This window comes from Anopheles funestus, chromosome 2RL (genome assembly GCF_943734845.2).
Source record: "Anopheles funestus chromosome 2RL, idAnoFuneDA-416_04, whole genome shotgun sequence".
In the NCBI taxonomy this organism is placed as follows: Eukaryota; Metazoa; Arthropoda; class Insecta; order Diptera; family Culicidae; genus Anopheles; species Anopheles funestus.
Genome location: NC_064598.1, coordinates 47,112,266 through 47,128,274, shown reverse-complemented (window position 1 = coordinate 47,128,274; position 16,009 = coordinate 47,112,266). Strand labels below are relative to the sequence as shown.

Below are 16,009 nucleotides of genomic sequence, written 5' to 3'. Positions count from 1 at the left end.
GAAATATCCATCGAACGACCAGACACTATATTGCCCTGACCATCCCAACCGGGATTGACCATCCCGAACGGGTAACGGAGACGGTTCATCACATATGACATTTTGAGGTTTCTTTGTCATCTTGAAACTAAATTGGATCTCCTGCTGATGTTGCCGTGCAACATGGTTCACTTGCGTAGCTCGGTAAATGAAACTAATGAATGTTGGCATATGTCTAGGCTATTCTGAACGGACGAAGAACGTTTGAAGTTTTGTTGGGCTTACAAAATGGACAATAACCCTGTTATCGAGTTAGGCTGCATGAATCAATATGAACTTCCAAATCTTCATTCAAAAACATTAAATATCTGCAAGGCGGCCCTTGGTGGTGTAGCTGCCGGCGCCAGGTCTACACGACAAGAACGGGTTTCAAATCCCATCCGGACCGTCCCCCCGTAGCAAGGACTGACTAATGGGCAACGTGGTAAAATAAGTACAGTAAGGCAGAAATGGCCGGGATATTCTTAAGAGTCGTTTAGCAAATGAAAGAGAGAGAGAGAAAGAGAGAGAGAGAGAGAGAGAGAGAGAGAGAGAGAGAGAGTGAAATGTCTACTAACAGTAGAAGCAAACACAGTTGTACAAAGTAGTAAAAAAAAAGAAATATTTATTGTAATATGGAAGACATGCAACGAAAATAATCACCTCGTGCCTTTAAAGTAATTAATGTAAATAATTAATTTCTTAATTGGAACAACTGTATTGCTTTGGAAATTATTAATAGAAAACCTGTGGACACTTTAATACATTTTTGTAGGGAAAGGCGAAAAGCACCCATATCGAACTGATGAACTCATAATGGCAATCATTATTATTACTACGAATCAAGAGGCATCATCATTACCATCATTAAGCATGACAGCGAAATGGCTAGAACCCATCGAAACCCATTCATCAACCATCACCCTGAAAAGCATTTCACGGTCAGTTCCGTTATATCTCCCAACGGTAATGAGCAGTTAGTTTGACCTCGTCACGATACTTTCGTAGTAGAAAAAAACAATCATAAGCAAAATTAAGAGGAGGTTAACCTTCCAGGGAAACCTATCATTCAATCAAGCATCAGGTGACTCCAGCAAACAGACGAACAAATTTTGTATATCCTTCTGACCGGAATGAGAAAAAATGAAACATAATAAGAAGGGATCCTTTCTTTAGGTTTTTTTGTTGTTGGTCGAAAATCATCAATAATTCGACCTAATTAATACTCGACACCGATGATGGATGGGTTTCGAGCATGTCAATTGTGATATTTATAGAGAACACTCTTCTACTGAGGTGTATATACTCGGTGGAACAACACTCTCTACATCGATGCTCACTGATCCGACTATTTAATAATTCTCTGCTTTGTTCTTTTCCACCATTTCAGACGTGCCGACTCACCTGGAGAAAGTGTTGGTGAATGAGACAGCTCAAATCAAATGCGACGTCTCATCCAACCTCACGAACGATCGTATCCTGCTGGTGGTGTGGTACAAGGATAACGTACCAATCTACAGGTGAGTTGCGATTTTTTTTTTCTAACACTTCAAAAAGACATGTTAAATCCATTTCCATTAGATCGTGAAACAACCATTTATATCTGCATAAGAATAATTTGTAACATTCGACTGATGATATTGCATTTCGGTTGCATTGCACACGACCGTTACGATGAACGTAAGCGATGTGAAGGAAATGACTTAACTAATCGCGTTGCAACATTCAGTAGTGGTGCTTCACTTGATTCCTTGCACCGGAAGCCATCGAAGAAGAACCTTCCTTCAATGAAACACGCGCGAATAAATATATTCATTCTCCAACCACTTGCACTATCGCCCGCTGTCTTTCGTGTCGTTTGGTTTTTGGCCAATTCGCGAATTTATCGTTCGTTGACATAGACCTCAGTAACGTCTTGCTTTAAACCTTCTTATCACATTGATCCAGTATTTTTTTTTTCGTCGTTTTGCTGCTGTTTTACATTTTATATTTTCATTTTTCTCTACCCCACCGGCAATGGTGCGCATTGCTTCGTGACGATGGTGACGAAATGATCGTAAAATATTCAAACCATCAATCTTCTCGTTTTACACGAACCAATAACCAGAACTGAGGGTGGCACGTGGCAGCAACCCACAGCAAACCCGGTTCACCAATTACGTTAAGCCCGTCTGCCTCCCGAGAGAATGGGTGTCTAAGCGTCATACTTGAAGCTGAAGTTGGTGGAGAAAATAAAAATGGAAAAAATCGCAAACACACACACACACACACACACACAGGGTGACAATCCCGATGGTGTGGAACAGTGGGTTGAGTTTCGAGGAAAAAAAATAATTTACATATCGATAACTTTATCGGGCACATCGTTTCGTACCGGGCACATTGGAAGTCCCTGTGCGCGCGTGTGTGTGGACGTTTTTTGTGCCAATCTTCACAACCATCCAGTTGACAAAATCGGTAGCAAAACGTTCAGCAGCTCGAGGCTGATGAAAAGATCAACACATTCATGGCACACAGTTCAGTGTGGAGTAAAGGAGCAAGAAAAGAAAGAGCAAAAAACACACCAAAAAACCCATCACAGCCACTTTACCATCGAAACTTCGGGGTGAAAAACAATTTTCAATCTAACTACCATTTTGCCCCACACTTTGGCTCGTCATGTTTTTTTTCCACCCGGAACGAAGGTAAAACGTCATTTTTTTTTGCATGGAGAAACTCAACTGAAAAATATATATATCACTCTAGCACGGGTGATCTTATCCCATGCCAAGGCAAACACACTCCAAACACACCAATGGATGCACATACTTTACGTGGGCAATGGCAGTAGGCAGCATCCTCTGCATAAACATATCGTCTATTTTCATAATAATATTGAGTAAAAATAGCATCAAACACGTAGCAGATACGACCATTTCTTTCCCACCTGGTAAATGCGCCGAGGGAAGCTTCATTGCGAATGGTTCAGATTTTCTTTTAACACCCAATGGGGTGCTTCCATTTTCTTTTTCTCCTGCCTCCATCCTTACCGGGCTGGCTGGGATACTCTACAGTGGAACGCAAATTGGATTGGATATGTGATGAGGATCGCAAACAAGATATCGTTCCCACGTGCTTGCAGTACGCACTGCGCCTTTCCCACGGTAAAGCTTTCGCAAGCCCGCGACTTGGTGTGGCAATGTAATGCTTGTGTATTCATAAGTGATGGCTTTGCATAGCATTTTTACTTCCTCTTTGTACTGTTACCCTTCTCTACCCCCAACCGGAAGAGTTTGCTTATTCGTCCAACTTACATTTGAGCTTTGCCGGTGCTATCTTACCTTATGCATTGTGACAGAAATTTAGCGAGAAAAGGAAATTTTTCATGAGTACATGCGAAATGTGATGTATATGTATGCATACCGCATATTTCACATAACCATTTTGTAAATCGAACGAAACCAAGTTTTTTTAGCAATATGGCCCGTAACAATTCTTAAGCCTAACCGTTTTGCAAGAATTGCTACAGAAAAGACAGAAATATGGATTATTTCTATCTTGAATGATGTTATTTTTTTTTGTATTTTGCTAATATAATGTTTTAATTTCTGTTACTTTATGGTATTTATACTTGCTATATAACGGAGTTTGATAAACTGAAAAAGAACTTGGTTAATCTAGTTTGATTTATTTAATTATAAAGATGTAAAACATGTTTTTTCATGAGTTTTGCATATTTTTCAGCATTTTACTACATTTTTAGATTTTTGTTTTGTTTTACATAAAAAACACTAAAATAAAAATAAATTTTGAAAGTCTTTCACTAATACATATAGTTTGAAGGCATACTTGTCTGCTATTTTGCATACTTGCTATGCGATTTTTCAAACATCTACAGATTCCTCTTTTGTTGTAATTATTTTCAATTTAATCTTTGATATTATTTTAATAACACTTGTCGTGTTTATCAGGAGAAACGCTTTACACAATATTTATGGTATCTCATTTCCCTATTTTTTTAAACAAATGTAATAAAATAGAAACAAAAATAATTTAACTCTAGAACAGAAAAGGACTACATACAAAATAAAACACAAATCCAAAACGCTGCAAAAATTAAAATAAAATTTTTTGAAGCACTTTTTTCATTAACTTTACCCAAAATATGGTGCTACAGTGGATGTGACATCAATTTTACAACTTTAAAGACTACTTCCGTTTTTCGGGTTCGCAAGAATTGCTACAAACATCGTGGCTACAGCAACATACTGTGTATGGCGTAATCTTCTAAACATCCTGGATATAAATTTTCATCCCGCTACCACAAACTGTAACGTACCGAAAGTTCGGCTAAAAGAAAAATAGCACAGGTCGTCTTGCGTCGTTTGTTACAATCCGCTACTGACGATGGGGATGGAGGCAACCATCGTCTACATCCTTCTGGCTTGGCCTGATCGATCGTCTATGCGTGTGCATCTCGCACGTTAAAATATCACAAAAGCCACTGTTTACCGTTTCTCGCGATGTTTTTTTTGCCTTCTTCTTCTTCTTTATGGAGGCTTTTCAAACGCGAAAAAAACCTTCATGCCATCCTTGTTAAAATCCAAGTAAGTGATAGTGATATTGAGTGGTTCCCCACATGGGCTCTCTTCCACGGGTTGTCCCTTACTGATGTCAAACGATTTTTTTTGTTGCTTTCATGCAATAAGGGAAATGCTCTTAGCTGACACGGAAGCTCGTCTGAAAGTACTTCACTCAACCTTTCTCCCTTTTTTTCTACTTCTGTTTTGATCGATGACGAAAACACGACGAGCTTTCCAAATAAATGGATTTGTTCGGTTGGGTTTTGTGGGCGTGCAAGGAAATTCCTCCCCAACCACCTAGGGCCAACATGCATACATACGTGAAAGCTCCGTGTGTATGTTTGAGAGGATGTGAAGAGGATAGATTTGAATATGTTTATCGTGCAGGAAGGCAGACGGTTTCCGTAAAGGTAAAGAGGACGTTAGCTTTAGAGAACAGGGAAGATAGAAAAAAAAGAATAACGAAGGGAAAGTTTTTTTTGGGGGAAACCTATCATCGAATAAGGACCACCCTGGCAGGATGGTTGGAGTTCTCACTAATGGAAGTTTGCGGGAACCGCCCCGACGCTCTTGATTATAACAATGAACTTTATCTTCGGCCGCATGCCACATCGTTCTTCCACCGTTCGGGACAGATCATCGATGCCACATAATGTTCCGAAATAATGTCCGCATACGTTGTCAATCAAGGTGATTAATAGGAAAAGTCGACGAGCTGTCGTTGAGCTGGTAAACGCACCAGGTTCTTCTATTTCCTTTTGAGCAGAACATTGAAGAGAAGTCTAATGCATCTTTCTTAAATTTAATTTCCCACAAAAGAGAAATACCTTCAGCAAAGCACAATTTCACAACCATACGCAATGATAGCAAAATGTGTGTGAATGCATTTGATCGTGGTTCTGCTAGACTTTAACATGGCTGAAATTACAGGATACACGTTCAACAAATATAACCCAAATTCACAGGAAACACTCCAAAACTCCAAACCATACATTTGCAGCCGATAAATTGTGCCGCTCTTTCAAAGAACTCAATTCGATTACGATCGTTTGCAACCATCATTATCGCATAGCCACAAATACTCTTTGCTCGAAACGTTCGCCACGTAAAAGCTCGCTCGCACTCGTACCAATTTTCCCCGGGACACGATCGAATTTCTTAATGAACACACACTGTTAGCATGGTGAGGCGATATTCGATGTCATGATGGTGGGCCTCGGCGAAATCGATACTCCGTCTGGGATGGGCACCCGAGTCACATTCTGCAACAGTGCCACTTCGGCATCGAGTGCTCATCGACAGCGGTATCGATACATTTTCTTCCCCGCACCGCCCGGAACTTACCAGCCACTCGAGACGCAACATCTTCTCAAGATGACGCTGAGAAGCTGTCAAACCACTCCGGGCATTCGAGACCCTCCTGTTTGATTGTTTAGATGGGTGGTTGGGTATGAATTCTCGATGCCGAATGCCTGCTTTCCATTGCCTAGACACTTCAAGCAAGCCGGTGTATGAAATTCAATACCGAGCATGATGCGAAGTGGCAGAAAGGCTCAACACGGTCACATACGTAGATGGCTTCCTGTGTAGTGTAGAAGCCGGCCGGCGGTACCACAAACTCCACCGTACGCCTGGTACGTGCTACAGGTCCGAAAAACTGGTAGCTAATCCGATACCGATACTGATCCCACTAGCAAGATTATTCAAATAAGGTCAAGACCTTCGAAGAGAAATCGGCTCAAAGTCAAACAGTGCAAGAACCGTACACACATAAAGGAATGGTATGCACAGCAGCATTGAAAGCGTACGGCAGAAATGCACCTTTCAGGAGTAGCCAGGGAATGGGTAAACGTAAATCCGCAAACCACTTCAATTTATCGACAAAACTCAATCCGCCCCTCCTGCTTCGATGGGTGGTAAATAAAGTTTTACCCTCCATTTTCACTCATCTGAAGGAATGGAACGAACAAAATTGCTCTACAGCGGTAAGCTCAAACAACACAATTTATGGGAAAATAAACTCAATACAAATTCTTTTAGCTCCTTTTAATTTGTCTCTACTTTCGGATACCCAAGCACTAGCTACTTGTGTCCCTTCGGGCCCAATTAGAATAGTACGGTGTACAAATAGAAGCTTTCCTTAACCGATGAGAAACTACCGGCTTGAAAGTCGAGCTATTTGTCAAAAAATGTCTTCATTTGTTCCGCTGGGCCTGACGCTCCGGCTACGGATATTACTTTTGGCCGTTCCACTTTCGAGCTTCCCGTTTGATGCCGTTCAACTGAATCAGAATATTGAATCTTGCTTCGCTTTTTTTTTCGTCGTCTTTACCTTCCTTAACGACCTCCGTGCTGGTTGGAGACCGGCATGGCAAATAGTAGTCGGAACTTCATCGTCATCGTCGGTACCATCGTCAATATCGGTATAGATAGTAAGGTAATAGCTACCTGAGAATGGGCACAAACGGTACGGAATCGTTGCTTTTTTCCATGCAAATCATCTTCCCCTTAGCTGGAACCCTTCCGGAAACTCTGACACATACCGCAAGGAAATAGAAGTAGTCCCGGACATGTCAACAAATAGAATGAAATGTCAAAAGTCCCCTGACCCAAAAATCTTTTGAATGTGCCGCCATACTCCAGGGGTGGTATTTGCTTGTGGAAATCTGCATATAAAATGTAAGTAGACTGTTGGAACTGGGCCACACCGGGATATTGAATCGATTGCCATGCATACAGCACTGTATGTAAAAAGGAAAACATAAAGTTAGACGACATTCCTTACACCCATGATCGGTGTGGGTTGATAGTTATTGGGATGAACTCGTTACTTCTCCGGAATCTGCCCGAGTTTATAACGAGTCTCATTTCCTGGGAAAAAGGATCTCTGGGAAGAGACGAAGGCCGCTATACTGAAGGTAGAAAAAATTAATTAAAGATAGTTCAATTGATAAAAATGTCTTAATTTTAAACTATGAACAATAAATATTTATAAGATCCACCTAGTGAACAATAGTTACAAACATGTGATTGTGTCTTTTCTATTCTTCTCGTTTCAGCTTCGATACTCGTGGACCTCATGTCAACTCTCCTTCACACTGGAAGGATGTTGCCATCTTGGAGGATCGTGCCAACTTCAAAACGACACGAGAGCAAAGCCGGGCGATGCTGGTAATCAGTCCAGTTCAGGTTAGTATCTACGTGGAGTTATTTGGAAAATTTTTGTTTCTAGTTTAACAAGAGATTTGTGTAATCGTTAAGGTTTTGAAAAGGCGAGAATGTTTCAATTTGTTTCAAAGAAGTAGGAAATGAATGAAAGGATCAATAGTTTTTTTTTGTTAAATGGAACATCTTATTATTTTTAGAGTATGCTCGATACTTTATTAAGTAGTCATGTTATTCAAATATCTTCAAATAGACAAAAATTTGAACTAAAAATTTAATACAACATTATTATCGCTTAGCGGTTGTGTGAAAAAGTCAATCAGCAGCAGACAAATGCTAACTATCGAAATGGCCCAATATTTGTTCTACGTTTGCTGCTCCACCCTGCGAACGCTTGCCCATTGTCTACTTTCTGTGCAGTTTTTACATTCCAACTCACCCACGAAACCTGCCACTCAATCACTTCAAGCGTCAGTGATTTTTATTCATCTCAGCATTACACCATCAGAAGATTCTGTCGCCCGATACCGGACCGGACTGTTGAATTGAAATTCCATTTTTACACACCATCGGCACCAACGGGGCACCCGGATGAAAATCTCTCCCAGGAAGTGACGGTATCGTTGGGTGGAAGTGGAGCAACGGAGGGAAAATTGAAAACCCATAGAAACGAGTAGAATTAAAAACATCCAGCAGTTGGACCGAGCAGGATGTCACGAGAGTTGGGGCGGCAGGTCAAATTTGCATTCTGCTTCAGCAGTATCTGCTCTTTCTTTTTTTGTTCATTTCACAAAGCTGTTCAGCTTTTATTTAGCCCAACGGGACACTTGTCTCTTTTGCTGCAGAAGTAGTGAAGAAGAAAGATGTGTTCTCCCTCAATTCTTCTTTGGTATTTTTATAGATTTTGCCCATTCGCCCACTCGGAACAGGCTTATCAAATGAAATGAGTAAACGTGCACATTACTTTTGAATAGAATTTAAAAAAACGAAAACTCCCATACTTTCGCAAGAACAGAAGGTTGCAAGAAGTTATGTGAGGTTGGGAGAAATACGGGGGGAAAATTATTTCGCATTTTAATCGAAATCAATTGGTTCTCATCTCATCGACGATTAATTGGTGCATCCCATGGTTGACTGGTGGCAAATGGTTTCCATTCCGTTCCAAGACGTACCATGCGCCACATCATGCTCAACGAATGTCGATTAGAATCGCAAATCGATACGATACCGTTCCGTAAAACAGATTTCAGCTACATTCGATTCTATCGCGTCGCCAGATAGAAACGATATCGGAGCAAAGGAAACGGGCGGATTGGGAAGGGGATTATTTCTTGAAATCCACCAGCATTCCTTTCCCATCAAGACGCTCGACTCATTGTCGATGTGTCGATGTGGCGAACGAAAATATATTACGATCATTAGGGAATTCCATCCAGCCATGCAGAAATCTTGCTGCAGCAAGCGGATTGGAATGGATTAGCCATCGGAGAAACGAGATTTCAATTGCCCCGTGGGAATGGTCATTTATTTTGGCCCAATTTCAGACCCATTTGCACTTCGGGAATGGGATTGAGCTGAAGACGATGGGACAGAGCATGTAGCGTTGGGTTTTACTTTCGATTGTTGTGAATAATGGTAAGCTTAAGCGTGTCTAGCTTTTTCCCCTTTTTTCAGACACATCAATGTCTGAGGTTAGCAGACTTTCTGCAGCATTCTATCTGGAACCAATCGAAATGAAAACTGTTCCTCAAAAGAAGGTTTTGTTTGGTGAAGAAAGAAATAGATTAGCTGAAGCTTAAACATTTATTTAAATGTTTGAGTTTAAACTTCTCAAAGTCGTGCGATATGATTATCACCTTTGAGTTCTCAAATTGGAGTTATTTTCAAAATTTAAGCTAATTTTACGGCACGATGGGGTTCTACTCCCATGAACGCAATGTGCCGCAATGAGGAGGGGGATATGCTGTCGGTGATCGACAGGTGGAAGTGCTACATCGACAGGCACCTGAATGGAGCAGATGTAGGAGATACCGAACCAGGCGCAGGAACCAGAGGAGAGCCGTACTATGTCAGCCAGCAAGATGACGAAGTGTCCTCCCCATCCTTGGACGAAGTCATCAGTGCCATCAAACAGCTGAAATGCAACAAGACAGCTGGCAACGATGGTCTGGTGGCCGTGCTCTTCAAGATGGGGCCTGAGAGGCTTGCCGATTATGCATCGGTATTATGATTGCATAAATTTGGGACCAGGAAGAACTATCGGACGAGTGGAAACTGGGTATCATACAGACTGTACTGTGCTTACTTCCGAGCAATTACAACCCTGAATGCTGCCTATAAGATCCTGTCCCGAATACTCTTCTACAGATTTGCGTCCCTTGCAACAGATTTCGTCGGAAGCTACCAAACTGAATTTGTTGGAGGTAATCGTAAATCGACCACCGACCAAATCTTTACTCTACGGCAGATCCTCCAGAAGTGTCGAGAGCATCAGATCCCCACGCACCACCTGTTCATTGACTTTAAGGCGGCCTACGATACCATAGATCGGATCGAACTATGGAACACCATGCAGCAGTACAGATTCCCATGGAAGCTGATACGGCTGTTGAAGGCCACGATGGATGGGATGCAGTGCAAGGTGAGAGTATCGAACATGCTCTCGGAATCGTTTGAATCGCACCGCGGTCTGAGGCAAGGGGACGGACTCTCCTGTTTGCTGTTTAACATCGCTCTGGAAGATGTCATGCGAGGCGCGGGCTTCGACATCCGGGACACGATTTTCACCCGTTCTCTCCAATTTCTCGGCTTCGCGGATGACATCGACATCATCGGATGGACATCTGCGGCGATGTACGAAGCGTACACCCGACTGAAACGCGAGGCCGACAGAATTGGATTGAGGATCAATGCGACGAAGACAAAGTACCTGCTTGCTGGAGGCTCTGACCGTGATAGAGCCCGACTCGGGAGCAGAGTATCAGTTGACTTCGACGATCTTGAGGTTGTAGAGGAGTTCTGCTACCTTGGTACGATCGTAACTTCGGCCAACAACATGAGCAGCGAAATCCGAAGGCGGGGAATCGTGCCTACTACGGGCTCCCCAAATTCTTGACATCCAGAAGACTAGAACAATACACGAAATGCACGAAATATCGCGCACTGATACATCCGGTAGTCCTCTAGGGGTCTTGGACTATGCTACCTATGCGACTATGCGACAGGTGTTAAGGACTCTCTTTGGCGGTGTGTGCGAGCAGGGCGTGTGGAGAAGGAGAATGAACCACGAAGTAGCTGAGCTGTTTGGTGGTGGAGATATCCTGACGGTTGTCAAAGCCGGAAGGTTACGATGACTAGGGCACGTGATGAGGATATCGAGCTCATACCACACCAGGAAGGTGCTCGTCTTTGACCCGTTCGGCACAAGACAAATAGGAAGACAACGAGCTCATTGGCTGGATCAGGTGGAGTCAAACCTGTCGGAGATCGGATGCAACCTTATATCGAGTTTCCTGGAAACTAATTAGAGACCTGGCCATGTCTTCGCGACGTGCTCGACCATGAGCAGGCCAAGGAAGAAGAAGAGAGAAGCTAATGTGAAAATTTTCAATATTTTCCATTCAAGATCTGTTCCTGAGTCGCACAACAAATTATATAAAAATGTAAACAAGCCCATCAACCTTAACCATTTAAGCCCATTAATTCTTAACGTTCTTTAATCTTTGCTTGGATTTCTGTATAATTTAAATTTCTTAAAGTACTGACAGACAATTTAATTTTAAATTTTAACTCTACTGATTAAAACTGTTCGATGCTCATCTTATTTATCTTATCTGACAAAGTTAAAGCTTCAATATTAAAAAATGTAAGACTGAAGTAACTTGCTCTTTCTTTTCACGATGACAACCGCGGCTTTGCTGTCGAATAAATTGAAACCACAGCGATAGAGTGTTTTCATTTTTTTCATGTAGTTAAGCTAACCACTAAACATAATCCAGTCCCTTTCTATACTAACACATCAACATTCTCTTTTTGCTCTTTACAGAAAAAGGACGCTGGAATCTTTCGATGTCGCGTAGACTTTTTGCTCTCACCTACGAAAAATAGTAATGTAAATCTAGAAATTGTGGGTAAGTAAGCGCATACCAAATAGAAATACACCGGATACATATCTTAAACTGTTTTGTTGGCTACCGGATTTGTAGAACGTCCTGCTGTGATAGTAAACCGACAACACATGCCGAATGAATTTGCTTTACTATGTATGTATTATGTTTCATAGTATTTAAAAAGCGTGAAAGTAATCCATAATCACTGAGCGAGTGCACCATTGCGGGAGGCAAAACGTGATACGGTTGGTGACTTACTTTTTCCTTGCATTTGTGTCGTACGCCGTATTGTTTTCCCTGTTTGTGGACACCAACCGTTTTCGCTGTGGCGAGCAGCTTTTGGTGCAGTTTTTGTTTGTTGTCACTCTCGGAGTGAATGACTTTTTGGCTCAAGCACGGAAATACGCCAATACTTCGGAACAAAACACGGCAATGTGAAACAAAGAATGAAATGTTTTTCTCCGAAAAAGTTGCTTTCAAAAACAACGAGGTTCGTTGCACTTCTTGCCACGCCGCTGAAGGAAGGAACTTCATTGGTGAAGGATTTTAATTGGGAAAACCCGCTTCGCAAAGAAACAATTGTCGGGAACAATGCGTCCCACCATTCAGAGAGCGATTCGCTCGCAACAATGCTACCCGCCCCGGAAAATGGTTAGCAAAAGAGGTGAAATCCGTCTGAGCGCCACTGACCACAATACGTTTCCGGCGTGACGCTTAATTGCATTTCGTTCTTTGTGTGTTTTGAAATTGATGTGTTGCTTGCACTGAAGAGACGGTTCAAGTATGCGTGGTTCATACACAATTTAAATGAATTTCATTTCTTAAAATGATTTATTCTAACACAAACTAGCATCGTTCCACTAACAGAATCGCTTCCATGGCGAGCGCCCCAAAGTGTAATCACACAAAAAGCGTGTAAAATAATTGCACGGCTAAAGCGTTATGACCGTCTCCCCCATTGGAACACCCCAATTCCTTCGGAGCGATAGCATTAAATAATCTTTTTTTAAACTCATCTGTTGAGCGAAGAGTTCTTAGCGCGCCCCATTAATATGATGCACTACCATCACCATCGCCACCGTCGGCATGTGACGGTGAAGCAACCGCATAAGAGCCACCATTTAACGGCCATAGAAAAGACACCCAGCTGCTACCGGTACGGATGCTATTTAAGCCTTTACGTTTCGTACCAGCCCGATGGTGCCACATCACATCAAACGACCCGACGGTAGTAGGTGCCGTGCTTCCGTAAGTGCGTCGCCGGTTTTTACAACGCCCTGCATATAATCATCAATGTGTGGGCTATCATCAACGAAATTGCTTTCCATCCGGCCGTTCCGGCCAACCTCAATGCCGACAAATTGAAGAGACGCAAAAGAGATGAATGACACCAAGATGGAAGCACATCTTCAGCACAAGAATATGTATGTGTGTGAATGTTGGGTAAAACGAGCATTAAAAAAGAACACCCCCGATATGTAGCCGTCCGTCTTCGCCACATCATTCGATGCGTTGCGTGATTCGACAGCTCAAGATTTAAATTATGCAAATGCAAAATATGCAGTACACTTTCGGTGATTGCAAACAATAAACCCACCAAACGGGAGGGTTCTTCCAACATCATCATCATCATCATCATCATCATTCACCTGTTGGTTTTGGAGTGCGTGTTTGTGTTTTATGTGGCACTCCGAAGTACGTTCTTTAAGCTTTAAATTTCATACCTTTAGTACCATTCGGTACAGTGTTTCCCATTTTCTTTCAGCTCATTTCCATCTTGACGAAATGTGTGTTTATTTTTTCGGATAAATTTATGAATAAAGGCATTCTTGTGTATTTGTGTGATATTTTATGTTCGAAACTCAGAATCCATTTTTCACGTACGTGCTTAGGGTGATGTTCTGTGTTCGTTTACAAGTAAAAATTGCCCGGTATTCTGTAAAAGAAATCAATCATCATCACTCGATGTCTTAAATGTCTTAAATAATAATTAACGTGGACTTACCTTTTGGAATAATAACCCAACCGATCCGTTGGCAGCAATAAGCAAACCCGTAATCCAAGAACTAAGTTACACTTCTGACCGAGAATGACGCTGGCCGGATCGAGCGTATCGATAAACAGTTTCGCTGCGTATTGATGGCTACATACTAGCGCGTTCGCCAACTCGGCCAATCCAATAATTCCCACTTTACATGTTGCTTGCGGATGATATCCTGCGTTCGGTAGGAAGTTTTGAGTACCGACAAGCGGTCCAAAACCCACCGTATACCGGGACGTGGAGATCACTTGCACGTACTGTGCATCGGTACCGGCTAACCGGCGGGTCGGCCCAACATCAATAGGGTGAGAAAACAGCGGACCGGCCGGATCCAGCGCGTAGATGTTTCCGATCCGTCCGGGCAGCAGTTTACCAGTCAATCCGGCTATCTGGGCACCCATGTCAAACCCAATCAGGGACACTTTTTCCAGTGGAAAATACAACACACTTATGTACTGCAAAAATTTGAACAGACGGTCGGCCACCACGGGAACACCTTTACGGGCGGCAATCTCATATGCGTAATCGGCGTAAGGTTTCCAGTCCACCATACAGTAGTTGGTGTTTTTAACGTAGCGCAGATGGCGAAGGGTCATCGCATTGTACAAAGTGTAATTGGCATCCTGCCACCCATGGATCACGATCGACAACGGCTGCGAGAAGTTAAGCTTCCTAGTTACATCTATGTCATTGAAAGACACATTTTGAAACAGCGGTAACCATGAGTTTGTACATAGCAATTGAATGTCTCTCTGGGGCACTAATGTTTCGAATCCGGTCGTACGCGGTGCTGGCACTATAAACGAATCAAGCAATCTTGCCAACGGGACTTCCGTGAGTGTAGTCAGCACATCCTGCAAGTCTACTCCTCTGGCAACACCGACGATGCTGCAGAGTAGAACAGTGAAAAAAATTAGTTTAGACATGCTGTAGTGTCCACCTACAGCTTTCACAGTTAACAGTCGTATGAAGACTACCGAAGATCTACCAAACCGTCTTATACTAAGAGCTGCGATTTGCTGCGATCATAAACATGGAAACTGTTGCGATAACAATGACGTTGCACGTTGAAGTGAACAACAGAGAAACAGCTGTGAAAACGAATGAAATGTGGTTTGCAGTTTGAACATTTGCAGCTACGACACGAGCAGTACACGGAACACTCTTAGTTAGTCTTGTTTGTTTAAGCTTCTCAAATGCCCTTCAAGTAACCGCATCCGATCGTGATACGAGCTCTATTTTCCACAGTCGATCTTATTTCTTATTCTTTGCAGGATTGATAACAGATTAAATACATTTGTGGCGGACGTGTTTCGACTCAAATTGCACAAAAAAAGGCTTTGTCAGAACACTTGTGCAATGATTGCATGTGTCCTACAGTGAGCTGTTTTGACTAAAAGGTTCGAAAGTTGGTGTGCTTCGGGAATTATTACGATTTGGTTGTAGGCAATTGGCAAACGTAAAACAAGAAATAGTATTTATCAACTAGTTTCTAACAACTTGCGAATATATTGAGTGAGGACGAAAATTGCAACAAACAGAGTAAGGACAAATGTCAAGAAAACAATTAAAAACACTTCAATCGACAAAAAACATCAAGTTTGTGTTGCGTCTTCACAAATGTCACTCCATTAGAAATATTTGTGGTAACGTTTCAATGGTTGTTTATAAGTTTTGGTAAGAGTTGAAAATAAAAGTATTTAACGGCTTACTTCTATTTCCAATGTAAAAATGTCATGAATATTTTTGATTATTTCTTTTATTTATTTTTTCTGTCCTTGATTGTACAACCCAGTAGCTGGAAAGTCAATATTCCATTCAAAGAATAAATTATAGAAGGAACTTCTATGAGCCTTTTAGTGTCAAGCAACGATGCCTCTACTGCTGTACTAAACGACTGGCTGAATCAAAGCCTATATTCCATTGTAATTTGGATATTCAATCGCGCTTCAATAAATCAAGTCGCTGTACATTAAACGGCCAAAAACTACTCAGGCTTACACATTTTTTAAATCTCAAAAAAGCTAAACTTACTATTCGTTGTTGGGCTAAATATTTTCAAATTTAAAACATAAAGCATTGTTTTATGCAAAAAATTACTTATCACACATACC

At 41.8% G+C, this 16,009-nt stretch overlaps 2 protein-coding genes across 7 annotated transcripts in view; one reads left to right on the top strand and one right to left on the bottom strand.

Annotated features, from left to right (window-relative positions):
- The window catches only part of LOC125765409 (hemicentin-1), a 211,656-nt gene that overhangs the window by 65,083 nt on the left and 130,564 nt on the right, over positions 1 to 16,009 (top strand). For all 6 annotated transcript variants that reach the window (XM_049430479.1, XM_049430483.1, XM_049430481.1 and 3 more), the window contains 3 exons: positions 1,409 to 1,538; positions 7,640 to 7,769; positions 11,791 to 11,875. In XM_049430479.1, the coding sequence (XP_049286436.1) occupies positions 1,409 to 1,538; positions 7,640 to 7,769; positions 11,791 to 11,875 (345 nt within the window). The remainder of the gene's footprint in view (positions 1 to 1,408; positions 1,539 to 7,639; positions 7,770 to 11,790; positions 11,876 to 16,009) is intronic.
- Positions 13,560 to 15,253, bottom strand: LOC125765457 (putative endothelial lipase). The gene is made up of 2 exons (XM_049430638.1): positions 13,860 to 15,253; positions 13,560 to 13,790 (listed from the first exon to the last, which is right to left on the bottom strand). Exons 1-2 carry the CDS (start codon positions 14,819 to 14,821, stop codon positions 13,766 to 13,768), a joined length of 987 nt encoding a protein of 328 aa, XP_049286595.1. The 5' UTR covers positions 14,822 to 15,253; the 3' UTR covers positions 13,560 to 13,765.